The 14,869-nt window shown below is 43.3% G+C and overlaps 2 protein-coding genes across 4 annotated transcripts in view; one reads left to right on the top strand and one right to left on the bottom strand.

Annotated features, from left to right (window-relative positions):
• Nucleotides 1-116: 116 nt before the first annotated feature.
• On the bottom strand, nucleotides 117-2,662 carry LOC127545464 (uncharacterized). The gene is made up of 3 exons (XM_051972775.1): nucleotides 2,656-2,662; nucleotides 1,096-1,652; nucleotides 117-923 (listed from the first exon to the last, which is right to left on the bottom strand). The coding sequence occupies exons 1-3, from the start codon at nucleotides 2,660-2,662 to the stop codon at nucleotides 729-731; spliced, it is 759 nt and encodes a 252-aa protein (XP_051828735.1). The 3' UTR covers nucleotides 117-728.
• TLN1 (talin 1) overlaps nucleotides 1,238-14,869 on the top strand; it is a 38,321-nt gene continuing 24,689 nt past the window's right edge. For 2 of the 3 annotated variants that reach the window (XM_051964999.1, XM_051965017.1), the window contains exons 1-8: nucleotides 1,238-1,334; nucleotides 9,323-9,485; nucleotides 9,834-9,931; nucleotides 10,222-10,351; nucleotides 10,453-10,605; nucleotides 10,831-10,973; nucleotides 11,313-11,440; nucleotides 14,180-14,240. In XM_051964999.1, coding sequence (XP_051820959.1) covers nucleotides 9,356-9,485; nucleotides 9,834-9,931; nucleotides 10,222-10,351; nucleotides 10,453-10,605; nucleotides 10,831-10,973; nucleotides 11,313-11,440; nucleotides 14,180-14,240 — 843 coding nt within the window. In that variant the 5' untranslated portion in view covers nucleotides 1,238-1,334; nucleotides 9,323-9,355. The remainder of the gene's footprint in view (nucleotides 1,335-9,322; nucleotides 9,486-9,833; nucleotides 9,932-10,221; nucleotides 10,352-10,452; nucleotides 10,606-10,830; nucleotides 10,974-11,312; nucleotides 11,441-14,179; nucleotides 14,241-14,869) is intronic. The other variant, XM_051965006.1, reaches the window with a different exon arrangement.

Raw genomic sequence — 14,869 nt, forward strand, 5'->3', positions numbered from 1 at the left:
ATGACGTCACCCAGAGACACACAGCATGCTGGGAAGTGTAGTTTCTCACTCCCTACCGGATATAGTGGGGCACTCAGAGCACTGTCATGTATCGCCAAGTCTTGTAACCCTTGCCAGGTTTGCTGTTCCTTAAGTAGGTTAGTATTCCCTCTGCGCCCATGCAGTCTGTTCCCTTTTGTTCCTTTAGTTTTATGGAAGTCTTTCATTTCCTGTTAGCTTCCCTTCCCAATTGAACACCAAAAAAAACAAACAAACAAACAACAACAACAACAACAAAAAAAAAAAAAAACCTGAGACCAGATCTTGTATGCCACGTTCCACACCCGTACTGTTCTCTGCTCCCAAGACTCCCAAGACTGGTCATTACGCTTAATCGGAGTTCAGCTACTTTTCTGTGTTTTCATTTACGTTTTTACGTATAACTAATGATAAATTATTAGTTTACTTATTACCACCTATGCATGCTTTATGCACAAAGCTAAGATCCTATCATTCACACACACACACACACACACACAGTGATTTCCTCTTACTATCCCTCTGTCCTTATGTGTCTCCCAACTTTCAGGAGACCACTTGTATGGAATTAGCGACCACCCTAGACCAAGCATGACAGAAAGTTCTCCTGTTACAGGCAGGGGCCTTGCTCTCGGAAGTTGGGCGGAAGGGGGAACTCAAGTCTGGTGGGAAGACTCACACATGACACATGCAATACAAATAGAACTGGGCTATATAAATGTAGCTGCGCTGAGAGGGCAGGCGGGAGAAGCGCTGGGAGCACGCTTTGATGAGGCTGGAAAGTCGCAGTTCGGAAGCAGGTGGGTTTTTGCGTCCTGGCCTCTCCGCGAGTCCAGAAGGGTGTGGAAGGAGCGAGAGGTAAAGCACCTTCCCAAGGCTGGAAAGTCCGTCCAAAATACTGGAGGCTACAAGAAAAAGCAGAGTAGCGGGCTGGGCGAATTTCCTTTTTCCTTAGGGCGGGGTTCCCGGTCCCCGCCCCCACCGCTAGACTAGCCAGAGATTACGCGGTATGCGGCTCGGGTCCGCTAGGCTGCCCGCAGTAACTAAACCTTGGTACCACACCCTGCGCATGCGTACCCTGCGCTTCCCTCCCGCTGCAAGGGAGTCGCCGGGTCTCTCGACCCGCTCCAGGCATAGAGAGCTGGGGCCAGAGCAGCTTCCTGCAGCTAGCAGAGCCGTAGAGGGGCGGGCCCAGGGCGCCGCCCACGGGTCGGGAGTGGGGGGAACGCGCTCCGGGGACGGAAGTGGCGGAGAGTTCGTCAGTCGGCGGGAGGGCGAGGCCGGACCCCGGACCCGGGAACCCGGAGAACTAACGAGTGAGTGACCTGAAGGGCGGGCCGGCAAGCGGGAGATCCCGGAATAGCTCAGGTGGGGCTGAGGCAGCGCAGAGCGCGGGGCGGAACCAGGAAGAATGGGACGGCGGCGGGAAGGGGCAGGGCCGGATTGGGGGGGGAAGGGGGGTGAGGAGGAGAGGGGACTGGATCCGGGGGAGGGGAATCTGGCCCCCAGGGTGAAGTTGGGATGAGGGGGGGAAAGCTGGGGGCAGGCAGAGGGGGCAGCTTTGGGTCGGGGGCTGGAGCTGGCTGCAGCGAGAGCAGTCCTGGTGGGTGCATGGGCGCTGCCGCTAACCCTCCCTGGCCTGAGAGGTCAGTGTCCGGGTGTGTCCATCCTGCTTGCCTAGCTGCTTGGTGGGTGGAGTTGTGGTACCCAGGATGCTGGAGGGCGACGGGGGCTGGGAAGGGGTTAGGAACGCCAGGATAAGTGAGACTAGGCTATAAAGTTAGGGAACAGGAATGGGTGGGACTAAACTCCGGGGTTAGGAGGACAGGGATAGGTGGGAGGGACTAAACTTTGGGGTTGGGGACGGGGTGGGTGGGACTAAACTCTGGGATTAGGGTGACAGGTGTGAGTAGGTGGGACTAAACTCGGGTTAGAGGGGCAAGGATGGATGGGATTAAGTTCTGGGGTTAGAATGACAGGAGTGGGTGCGTGGGGACTAACTAAACTCTAGGATTAGGGGGACGGGTTAATGGGACTAGTTAGAGTGACAGGTGGGTGGGACTAAACTCGAGTTGGGGGACAGAGATGGATGGGACTAAACGCGGGTTAGAGGGACAGGGATGGGTGAAATTAAATTCTGGTGTTAAGAGTAACAGAGTTGGGTGGGTGGGATTAAACTTTGAAGTTAGGAAGACAGGGATAGTAGCCATAGAGCTAGGGGACTGGAATGGATGGAACTCAACTGGAGTTAAAGGGACAGCGATGGGTGGAACTAAATTATTGGATTTAGGGGACAGGGATGGGTGGGCCTAAACTGGATTTGGGAGGTCAAGAATGGTATGGGACTAGAATATAGTTAGGTAAGCAAAAATGATGGATGAGATTGTTAGGATAAATTAAAATTAGATAGGGTTAAGTGATCAGGGATGGGATCAAATCAAGAGGAATGTGAGATCAGAATGGTATGACATTTTGGTTGTGGAGTTGGGGTGATGTATGTGGGTATAGCATTTACTGATTGACTAAGGGATTTTAGGATTAGGTATGCCAAAGGTTTGGGAGAAAATTAGAGTTAAATTAGGGTTGGAATTTGAACCAGGTTATCTTGATGAGAACTAAATTGATGTTAGGACCTACTTCCCATAGTTGGCATGAGGATAAAATTAGAAATTTGTAGATTTATACACATACACATGCAATCTATTATTTATTATTGTGATTATTAGTCACCAGGTATTTAAGCAGTTATTCCAGGCATTATGATAAGCACGAGGGACCCAGAGAAAGGCAAAAATATGTTTCATGCCCAAAAAGAGCTCACAGTATAATGAGAGACAACGCGCAAACATGTCTATCACATTCAAAATTATGCAGAGTAGATGAAAGATAATCTCAAAGGAAAGGCATCTAGCATTAAGAGAAAAAGACTTCTTGAAGGTGGGAATTTGGTAAAGGAAATCAGGGAAGTCTGGATAAGATTTAGGATTGTGACAAATAGGCAAGTTTTACAAAAGTTTAGGATTATTGTTTTTTAGACTAGTGTTGAATCTTAAAGTTTTGGATTAATGTTAATAGATTCACAGGTTGAATAAAGAATCAGCATTAGTCTGTGGGTCAGTGTTATGTATTGTAGAGTCATAGATTTAGAATTGGAGATGACCAATCAGGAATTAAATTAAAAGTCAAATTTGAGTTTGGTGTCAGCATTAAAGATGGGCTTATTTTCCAAGAATCAGATTAGGCATGGGATTAAGAATAATGTTGGGTTTATTAAAAGTCGAGCATTTATTAAGTCCTTGTTGTGTCAGGCATTGTGCTAAACAATGAGAATACAAAGAAAAGCATAAAGATAATTCAACTCCTGCTGTCAAAGAGCTTACATCCTGAGGAGGAGACTACATGCAACTAAGCATATAAAGATGTAGAAAGTCAGTGGGAGGATATCTGAGAGGAGAGAACACTAGCAGCCAGGGGAATCTGGAAAAGCCTCCCCCCAAAAGAGGGATTTGAGCCGAATTTTGAAGAAAACAAGGGAAATTTAAGATTTGGAGGTAAGCAGACTGAGCATTTCAGGCATGGAGAACAGCTAGTAAAAAAGCAGGGAAACAGGAAACAAATAATATATTAAAGAAACAGCAAGAAAAGCTGGCTAAGTGGTAGAATTCACAGAGGAAAGTAAAGTCTGAAGACTGAAAAGGTAAAAACTTTAAATGCCAAATAGAGGAATTTTTATTTGATCAGGACCCAAAGACCATGATGCAGTGACAGGATATAGGAATGGGTTAAGGGTTAAGCTTCAATGTCAGTAATCAGTGATTGGTCCAGGAATCATTGATTGGAATGATAACTACTAAATAACAATTTTCCATTTAGGGTCAATGTTAGAAGCTACTCATGTTCAAGAGGTGAGGGTTAAAGGTCAGTGATTTTTTTCAGAGTCAGCATTAGGATTCAGGAATTGGATTGACTGGTTTGTTTGGTCATAGAGTAGCATTAGATTTAAATGGTTAGGAATCAGAAAGAATTTTAGACTTTAGGATTGTCAGGTTAGTGTAGGAGTCAGTGATTAGATCAGGATCAGTATTGAAGTTATGGTTAAATTTGGAACTCACAGGCTTAGAACTCATAAAAGGTTGCAATTGAGGTCAATATGAGGGATCATGGATTAATTGGTCTCAAGATTTATGGTCTATCATAAATCCTCATCATGTAGTACCTCAATCATGAGCTGAGCTTAGTCCCCCCAATTTAGACCGTTCCACCATTTCCTTTGTAGTTATCAGAACATCTCAAGCACCTCTGAGTAGAGAACCAAAATCCTGGGTTTGGGGCCCCAGGTTCCATTGGCACGGTTTCAGGCTCTACTACAGGCCATTTGATAGCCAAAGTCTCTCCACTGATTTCAATGCTTCTCAGGTAAAATGGAAAGTAGATAGTGGCATGGAAAGGGCAAGGACTTACTGTTTTCTTATTTGGAAAAGTATTGCCAGTTTGTCTGTGGGTGGGCAGTATGCCCTAAGGTAATCAAAAATGAAGTAGATTTGAGGAGAATGGCTTTGTGCCCAGAAAGTTCAACCCCATTTTTCCCTTGTTCCATAGTCACTTAGTTCCTATCCCCCTCCCTTGGACCTGACTAGAGCAGAGGGTAGGAGATTATGACTTCCTGCTTTTCACATCCTCCTTGACCTCCCCTCACAACCCCCCTTCTGTGTATGTATTTTTTGTTGTTTTTTTTTTTTTTAACAAAAATTCCCACCAACTTAACTTCCCCCTGGGTCCCTTACCATCTGCTGAGTCCCTCAACCCTAGACATGCTCTGAGTTCCCTTACTTTTTCAGTTTGGCATCTCCCCAATTCTGAGCTTCTTCCAGTTCCCTGGTCCAGTCACAGATCTTCCTTCTCCTTCCCCAACAAGAAAAGGGGAAATGAGGCCTGAGAAGGAAGCTGGTCTCTGCTGATCACATCCCCAGCCTGGCCACTGACCACACCCAGGTCTTAACCCTCAGCTTGGCCCACTCACTGATCCCACCCTGATCTCACCCCTACCTTAGCCAAAGAGTTGACTATATATATCCTGATATCATTCTCCTTGGCAAGCCATCTCCTGACTTTACTCTGACCTAACTCCAAGGCCAATTCAGCCACTTACTGTACTCTCCAGTATCAATCACTTCAATTTCTGGCCACTGACTAGCTTGCCTCTTTTCTAACCCTTAAGAGAATGAGCTGAGTATTCCAAGGTCTCTTGGGACTTCAAGTCTGTGAGGAGAAGGGGGGGAGGGGAAGGCAAAGTATTTCCATGTAGGAGGAGGTTAGTGTGTTTACAAGCGAGAAGCTTTAACCTCTCACTTAAAATGCAGTTCTTTTTGTCCAATTTTCTGTTGGGTGTAGCTACCCAGATGCCCCATGGGTACCTCAAATTCCATAAATTCAAAACTGAACTCATCTTTCCTATCATATCAGCTTCTCTCCCTCTACTTTTTTGAATTTTTTAATGGGTAACACTATTTTTGTAGTCACTTGTACTCAAAAACAGAATTATTTCGACCTCCAGGTGACACAGCAGATAGAACACGAGCACGGGAGTCAGGAGGACGTGAGTTCAGATCCAGCCTCACACTTGACATTTAGTAGCTGTATGATCCTGAACAAGTCACATAATCACGATTGCCTTGCAAAAAAAACAAAAAAAAACCCAAAACTTAAAAGTTAGCATTGACTCTTATATTGCCCCTCTCCCATCAAATCTTCTTCATCCTACTTCTTTATAGCACTTCTCATTAGTCCTTTCCTTCCCATTCCAACTACCATTACCCTAAGTCAAAGAAGTCTCCCAATTGGTCTTACCTTCAGCATCTCTTGTCTTTTTATCTATCCTGTATACCATCCTCAGAACAGTCTTCCCAATCACAGCACTAATTATGTCATTCCACTATTGGTTCCCTCTTACCAATAATAAAGTCCAAATTCGGTCTTCTATTCAAGTCCGTCAGTAATCTAGCCCAAGTTTTTCCTTACACTTGCCTATGTACATCCTTATAAATAGTCACTTTTCTCTACACATTTCCCTATTATCATTAATATCTCATTATTTTTTAATATGTAAATTCTGTCCTTTGCGCCTGTCAGTCTATATCTTTTATGTACACCTACTGAAAGAAATAAGCAGGTTGTAATAGGTTTGCAGTTTCACATTCAGTCATCTTTTTTTATATATACTATACTAAGGAAATGCTTTATTCCATAAATTAAAAAAAAAAGAAAGAAAGAAATCCTACCCACTTTAAATGTTATAGTCTCAAAAACACTTTCTCTGGCTGCCCTCAATCAGACATGATCTCTCCCTTCTCTGAACCTTCCCAGCACTTACTTAGAGCCTACCTTGTATTAGATTTATTTGTGGACTTATCTCACCACCCCTACTAGAGTTTTGAGGACAAGAGACCTACCTTATTCACCTTTGTATATCCAGTAATACTTTATACCTAGTAGGCATTCATTAGGTATTTGCCTGACGGAAGGTAGGAGCAGTGTGTAGACAATTTAGGGAATTGGGGAAGAGATATGGAGAGTTATATGGGTAAAGGGGTTCTATATAGGAGAGAAAGGTATTATACATATGGAGAAAGGTCAGGGCGTATATAACGGGAGTAGAAGAAGTGTGGAAGGGAATTAGTTTGATTTGGCCTAATCCTTCTCTGGTTGCCCAGTCCAGTCCAGTCCTACATGAGCCTCCCACAGCCTGAGGCCGGATGTGTCAGCATCTAACCCACAGGGTTCCCCCTCCTCCCTGTGGTTAAGACTCAGACGCCAAATTTGGTAACAGACACTAAGTATAAACTCCCCTAGTCCTGTCTATACTTTCTGACTTATTCTTCATCTATCACTGCCTTTTTCTGTCTCTCATATCTCTATCTTTCATATGTATGCATGATCTCCCTTCTCTTTTCATCAGCTTCTCTTAATATCTTTGTTTTTATCTCCTCTCTGACCCTCTTTTTCTCCATTTCCTCATCTTTCACTGCTTTGCCTGTACATTGTGTACCCCACTTCCCCCCACCTTCCCTCAAGCACACACACACATTCCATTCCTTGCTGGGTTGTGACACCTCCCCTTCCCTCCTCCTCCCCCCCTCATTGCCCAACTCCTCTGGAATGTGACTCTGGAATGTCTTGAGGGAGGGGGATTCCCTCGAGGAGGAGGGGAGAGAGAAAGGGACTTTGCTAAATGGGAAAAGATGATGGAAAATAGCTCCCTGGACATAATCTTTAAGGGACCCTCTTCTCAAGAGTGTATTACTCTTCTTCCCATCATAGGACTATATATGTAGAGCTGAAAGGCACCTCAGAGGCTGTCCAGTCCAAATTCATTTTGCACATGAGGAAACGGATGCCTCCCAAAGAGTTTAAGTGACTTGTTCAAGAGCACATGGATAATAATTGTCAAATGTTGTGGGATTGGAACTCAAGCCTTTGACTCTAGTCAGTGCTCTTTCCCCTGCCTCTTTTTATCATATTCAGTAGGAAGAAAGGGGGCATGACTCAGTTCTCTTATCGGGGTCTCACCAGAGGTTTCAGTGGTTTCCTGCCCAAATGATGGGGATTCTGTGTGTCCGGAGGAAACTGGGGTATGAGGGTTCACATTTTCAGGCCAGGATGAGGAATTCTTGCTAGTTCTGTTCTGAATTTTGCCAGCTGCCTGCTTCTCTGAATTGCTCCGGTGTGATCAGTACTCCCACCACCAGGTTGGTTTAAATACAGGGAATGGCTCAGTGATGAAGAGAGTGGGAGATGGGAACTGTAAACAGGGATGAAGGGATTTTGGTGGGAAGGTAGGGAAGGCACAGATCAAGGCTAAGGCTCTCTCCTCAGGAATCTTTGGCCCATTTATACTCCAGAAACCACTGGTTCAGCTCTTCCCCCATCATTTGTTATCTCTCCCCTTTACCCCATGATTATATGTCCCCAAATTGCCCTGCTGCCTGTCCTCTCGAACCATCTCCTCCTTGATTCTCTCTCCCAAATTGTTACCAGCACTCTTTCACTTCTCAGGTCCCTAAATCCTCCAAATCCTCTTATCATCATCCTTCAATTTCTTGCTCAGCCACCTGTCTACAGCTAATTTGCCTTTTAAAAGTTGTGACAGTAGGAAATTAATATTTTCAGCCTGCAGGCATACTCCTCCTTTAGCCGGGAGATAGCCAATCATTATACAGCATTTGGTAATGTCAATGGCTGCCAGGAAAATTCTGCTGTAATGAAAAAGAGCCCTGTGCTACTTGCCTCTTGATACCAATGACCTGCTGAACCAAACTATTAGAAAAGGGGAAGATATCAAGGAAAAGGGGATATAGAGGAAAGGAATGGGGAAAAAAAATTGGTTCTCAAGGAAAGTTTGGAGGAATCAAGTTAGATAGAAGTTAAAGGTACAGATTATAACAGTGGGCCATTTTAAAGTGAACTACAGACAAGATTTAAACATGGGTAAGACCGTATATCACATTTGATTCCCCAGGAGTCTGTAGAACTGCTCACTACCTGAGAGCTTTAAGAAAAGAAAATAATGAGAGGAGTGGATTAGAAATTTGGGAGAGAATAGAAGTGCTGACAGTGAACTGAGGGGGAAACACAAGGATACCTCAGAAGCAGGTGGCAAGTTATCTGTCAGGTGGCTTAAACAATAATCTCTGAAGCCAATGGACTGAATTGTTCAGTTTCTTGACTTTTACACTCCTCCACAGCTTTATGGAAGTAGCCTCAAGAGAAAGATAATGGCTTCATCCATGGAAGGGAGAAAAGAAGGAAAAATACTAACGGAGAATAGAGAAACAAAAGGCAGGGGATGGAAAACAAAAACTAAAGCAAGAAAGACATGAGGGGACAAATAGAAAGATAAGCTGAAAAATCCTCAAGAGCTCAAAAAAGTGAGCAACAGGGTCCAGGCTGACTTTTCTTTGTGGGGTTATCTTAAAGCTAGGAACAGCTCTTTTTTTTGGCTTATTTATTTGGAGTTGGGTTGGTTTTTGGTTTTGTTGTTATTGTTGTTTTTGCTGAGGCAATTGGGGTTAAATGACTTGCCCATGGTCACACAGCTAGGAAGTATTTGTGTCTGAGACCAGATTTGAACCCAGGTCCTCCTGACTTCAGGGCCAGTGCTCTATCCACTGTGCCACTTAGCTGCCCTTTTTTTGTTGTTTTAAAACGGACTCCCTACTTTGCCTGATCACCTTTCTTAGTATTACTTTTCTACCACTCAAGTCCCCCAGTGTCTCTCCCGTGAAGCTAACATCCCATTGCCACCCAGCAGGTGTAGCCAGAAAGAAGAGAAGCCGCCAACATGGTTGCCCTGTCGCTGAAAATCAGCATTGGGAATGTCGTGAAGACTATGCAGTTTGAGCCATCTACCATGGTGTATGATGCTTGCCGAATCATCAGAGAGCGCATCCCAGAAGCCTTAGCTGGTCCTCGTAAGTCTCTAGGCTCTGGATGGAGGAAAGCAGGGACATTGGGCTAAATCCTGGGAGAAATTTACACAGCTCTCCTCCTACTAATACCCATGTAGTCCCTTTCCAGTTGGTTTCCTTATTAAGTCCCTTAAGCAGGAAGGGATTGAGCCCTCCTTCCCCTGACTAAACTATTGCTCTACTTCTAGTTTTGGATTGTGATATATCTCCTGGGGCAAATAGTGAACCACACCATAGACAGGGGTCTGTAGTATGTTATGGAACTTTCTGTGTTGTAGGAGCAGCTTGCATGTAAGGGTGAAGGGTGGGAAATTCTAAGTCTGGCTTGGATTAACAACTGTTCTTTTTCAGCCAATGACTTTGGGCTGTTTCTATCGGATGATGACCCCAAAAAGGGTATCTGGCTAGAGGCTGGAAAAGCCCTGGATTACTACATGCTTCGAAATGGAGTGAGTATTTCTAAACTCCAGACCTTTCTCTTTGCAACTCTGTAACCCCATCTCTAGTTCCTCTGACCACTGTAGACCTAACCAGAGTCAGACTTTGACTACCTCCATACGTGAGGAGCACAACTCTCTTTGAACCCTACTCTGTTTCAATCTGTGATCACTCAGTTCCCTTTGTACAAACTGATTCTCACATTTTGGATACTGAAACAACCAATAAGTTGTCTCCTCAATGCTCCTCAACACCCCATCCACCAGTCTAAGATGCTGCCTTTCTTTCTGGCTCCATCTAGGACACCATGGAGTATAGAAAGAAGCAGCGGCCCCTAAAGATCAGAATGCTGGATGGAGCTGTAAAAACCATCATGGTGGATGATTCTAAGACAGTCACTGACATGCTCATGACCATCTGTGCCCGCATTGGTATGAGAGTGGTGGTGATGGGGGGAAGCTGATTAACAGTAGCCAGCCACTTGCTACCTCCACAGCCCCTGCCTTACCCCTGTGAACACACCACTGCCCAGGTATCACCAATCATGAGGAATATTCCCTGGTTCGAGAACTCCTGGAGGAGAAAAAAGAGGAGGTGACAGGGACACTTCGGAAGGATAAGACACTGTTGCGGGATGAGAAGAAAATGGAGAAGCTGAAGCAAAAGCTACACACAGATGATGAGTGTGAGCAGTAGGGGAGAGGCTTCTGGAGCATTGGAGGAGGAGGGTACTGGGGCAATAGGGTAGGGAAGGGATGTCTGGAACAGTAAAGAGAGAGGCAGCTTTTAGATAGGAGAAGACAGCTGGATCAATAGGGAAAGGGCCAAACTTAGGAGCCACCCTTTCAGTGAGGGTTCTAATGGTTATCATAGGTCTCACTACTAAAAAGGAGGTATCTTTTTACTCCAGTGAACTGGCTGGACCATGGACGGACACTGAGGGAACAAGGTGTTGAAGAGCAGGAAACATTACTCCTTCGGAGAAAATTTTTCTACTCAGATCAAAATGTGGACTCCCGGGACCCTGTACAGCTGAATCTCCTCTATGTGCAGGTATAAAAATGGGACACACCAATTCTTCTTGTGCAGCAAAATAACTATGAATATATATACATATATTGTATTTAACATATACTTTAACATATTTAACATGTATTGGTCTATCTGCCATCTGGGAGAGGGAGTGGGGGGAAGGAAAGGAAAAATTGGAACAAAAGATTTTGCAATTGTCAATGCTGAAAAATTACCCATGCATATATCTTGTAAATAAAAAGCTATAATAAAATAAATAGCAGTGGTATTATATAGAAAAGCACATTAATGTCCTCTAGCCTAGTGGCCTGAACAGACTCTCCTTGAGGACCAATCTGAATGCCCTGTTGTATTCTACAGGCACGAGATGACATCTTGAATGGTTCCCATCCTGTATCCTTTGACAAAGCCTGTGAGTTTGCTGGCTTTCAATGTCAAATTCAGTTTGGACCTCACAATGAGCAGAAGCATAAACCTGGCTTCCTTGAGTAAGTAATCTGTACTCTTTACTCTGATGTTAGGTACTCCCCTCTGCACCAACAATGATTCTTAATCATAGTTTGTCTTCCCTTTCAGACCTTTTCTTCTCCCTTTGGGCCCAGAGATTGGCTTTCTTGTTTTCTTCTTAGCAGCTATCATCAGAGGCTTCCAAATACAATTTCTTTGGGAAATGTCTAAAGAAAGGAAATATGACCTCCCAGCCTTTTCCTTACCTATAATCCTTTTGAGATAATATAACTATAGTAACTATAAGGAATCAGTCAACTTAATCAGAAACTGATTAAGTGCCTCTTCTATGCTCAGGTACTGGGATAAATACTAGGGATAAAAAGACAAAGAATCTCTGCCCTTAGTAAACCCACATTCAAACATGACAGACAGTATGCACATGTATTGTATATATAGTAAATACAAAACATTTACAAGATAACAGAGTGGAAGAGAAGCACTAGCATCCAGAGACAGAAGGAAAGGTCTCATGCAGAAGGAGCTACTGAACCAAGTCTTAAAGAAAATCTGCCTTCCAAGAGGCAGAGGAAGGAAGGAATGAGTTCTAAACATGATGCTCAGCAAATTGCATTGTTAGAGAGGGGTAGATGTAGTCTATGAGGCTCAATGTGAAGGCTGTTTAGGTAAACCACAGAAGATGAGGAGAGGACTAATAAATTGTAAGTCTGAAAGGTAGACTAAAACTATGTTGTGAAGATCTTTAAATCCAAAACAGAGAAATTGTTATTTGATTTTAGAAGTATCAAGGAACCTGAGTAGGAGGGTTATATGGTCAGACTTGTGCTTTACGAAAATCACTTTGACTATAAGGAATCTGGATTTTAATGCTGAAAGATTCGACAGAGCACAAATAAATAGGATGCTATTGCAATTGTCCAGGCAATAGGTGATGAGATGAGAGAGAAGGGAGTGATGGGGAAGATGTTAATAGAGACTGAAACGACAGTGTTTGGGAGCTAATTGAATATGTGAGGTGATGGGAGAGTGACACATCAAGGTTGTAACCTTGGTGTTTGGAAGCATGATAGTACCTTCAGTAGAAAAGGAAAGTTCAGAAGGGAAGTGAGTTTGTGGGAAAATATAATAAATTCTTTTTTGAAAATATTGTGTTTAAGATATCTAGAGGATATATAGTTTGACATGTCTGATAAGCATTTGGTTCTGTGGTACTGGTGCTCAAGCCTAGAGATATAGAACTGAGAGTCATCTTTCTAGAGATAAGTCACCATATGGGAGCTGATGTGAGGACCAAAGAAGCTAGGACAGAGCCTGGGGAAATCTCCACAGCCAGGGATCCAATATAGTTGGTGATTTAGCAAAAGAAACTGAGGCGCAATCAGACATGTAAGAGGAGAGCCAAGAGAGAACAGTGTCATGGAAACCTAAAGGTTAAATAGGATTAGGAAGAAGGAGGATTCTGCAGTGATAGGCCCTGCAGAGAAATTAAAGGGTATGAGAATTGAGAAAATGTCATTTGACAATGAAAGTATTCATTAGTACTGGAGAGAAGAATTTCAGGTGATAAGTTCAGTCAGAAGCCAGATTGCAGAAAATTTGCAAGGAAAGAATTAGAGACAGCAAATGTGGACAGGTTTTTCTAAGAGTGGGACTAAGAAAAGGAGAAGGATATATCGAACAATAGTTTTGGGTAGCATAGGGCCTATGATGGATTTTTAAGAAGGGTGAAGACCTTAAGTATGCTTATAGACAATTTGGGGGGAACGAGTAGTTGGGAACAAACTGAAGATTAGAAAAAAGTGGTGCCTGTGGGTGCCACCTACTAGAAAAAAAATAGAATCAAGAATCAAAGAAGAAAAATCTTCTTCAGAGACTGAAATATAGGAAGAAATAGATTATATTAAGGATTTGCAAGCTGAGAAAAATGCTGGTGGTTAATGACCTTAGATTTTTTGGTAAAGTAGGAAGCAAGGGAGTCACCTGAGAGCAGGGGTGAGGGGCTTGAAAAGAGAAGAGAAGTTTTGGAACAGCCACTGTGGTGAAAGGAAACAGAATCAATTAAGAAAAATAAAAGGATTATCATGTTACTGTTAGGGCCTAGTTGGAAACAGATGAGAAAAAAATAACAAGCCCAGAAAAAGTTATGAAATGTCTTAGTTTCATAATACAAGTTATTTCTAATGCAAGTTCTCTAATGCTACAATAATTGAGGGATTTCTGGTTTAATCATTGTGGGTGTTCATTCTACCTATGTAGATTATAACCATTTTTACACCCAAGTAGATGCTGTTAATGAATTGCTATGGCTAAAAAAAAAAAAAAAATCACTCCTTGGTGGCCTACACTTTGACAATGAGACTAGCTTAGCTTGTCTTTAAAGCACAAACATACACACGGTTCTCTGCAGGGCTTCTACTTGAAGTATTTCCAGCTTTCCAGGACTCCCCAAAGTTTTCATTCTGCTGATAAGGAATTCCATAAATTTCAATCATCTCTACTTTATTATGAGACCTCAGAGTGGAATTGTAGTGAAGGGTTTACTTGAATATAAATGGAACTAGACATATTTTCTCACAGCCCTACTATACTCTCCAATCCAATCTCATGAGTCCTGTTCAACCATTCTTTGCTTTTATTTTTGGTTCCCTTTCCCTTGCTAAGAAAGTCTCCATCTTGAGTTCTCTTTCCTCTTCCCACACACTGAATCCTGAAATTGGAGAGGTGGTAATCAGGTGCTACCGCCATCTTTTCTATTGTAGCCTGAAAGATTTCTTGCCCAAAGAATATGTGAAGCAGAAAGGAGAACGCAAGATATTCCAGGTAAGAGGGAAGGACTATGAGGAAGGGCCTAATTGCCCCTCACACACACCTCCACTGAACTCCCCTCTGGGCCTCATTGCTTTAGGAGGTAGCAGACCTAGACTTCCACTTCCAGATCCACCCTGGGATCTTAGGTACTTAACTTGTCTGTGTCTCAATTTCCCATCTATAAAATGAAGTTAATAACACTTGCCCTATGTGAAATGGTTGGAAGATCAAAAGAGATAATGTAAGGGAAAGCATTTTGAAGAGTATAAAACACTGTACTGAAGGAAGGTAGTAGTATAATTAATACCTCATGAGACTACCCATTCAGGCCTTCTTTCTGTCCCTCAGGTTTACTGTTTCCCTCTTACCTGTTGTCCCTGCATAACCCTTTCCCCCACTCCCTAAATGTGCCCCCACATACATATTCTGTCCATCACTACATAACATACCTAGGCTCTCTGACCATTCCCTCCTCGACATCCCTTATGTCTCTATTACATTTCTGTCATTCCTTGCCTTCATCCCATTGTCTTCATTCCCTCTAATCCTTCCCTCCCTGGTCCATCAATCCCTTCCCAATTCCCTAAATCATCCTTCCCTCTTATTTCATTCCTCTCTGTGAACTTTCCAACTTTTCCCCT

This window comes from Antechinus flavipes, chromosome 1, assembly GCF_016432865.1.
Source record: "Antechinus flavipes isolate AdamAnt ecotype Samford, QLD, Australia chromosome 1, AdamAnt_v2, whole genome shotgun sequence".
NCBI classification, from domain to species: Eukaryota; Metazoa; Chordata; class Mammalia; order Dasyuromorphia; family Dasyuridae; genus Antechinus; species Antechinus flavipes.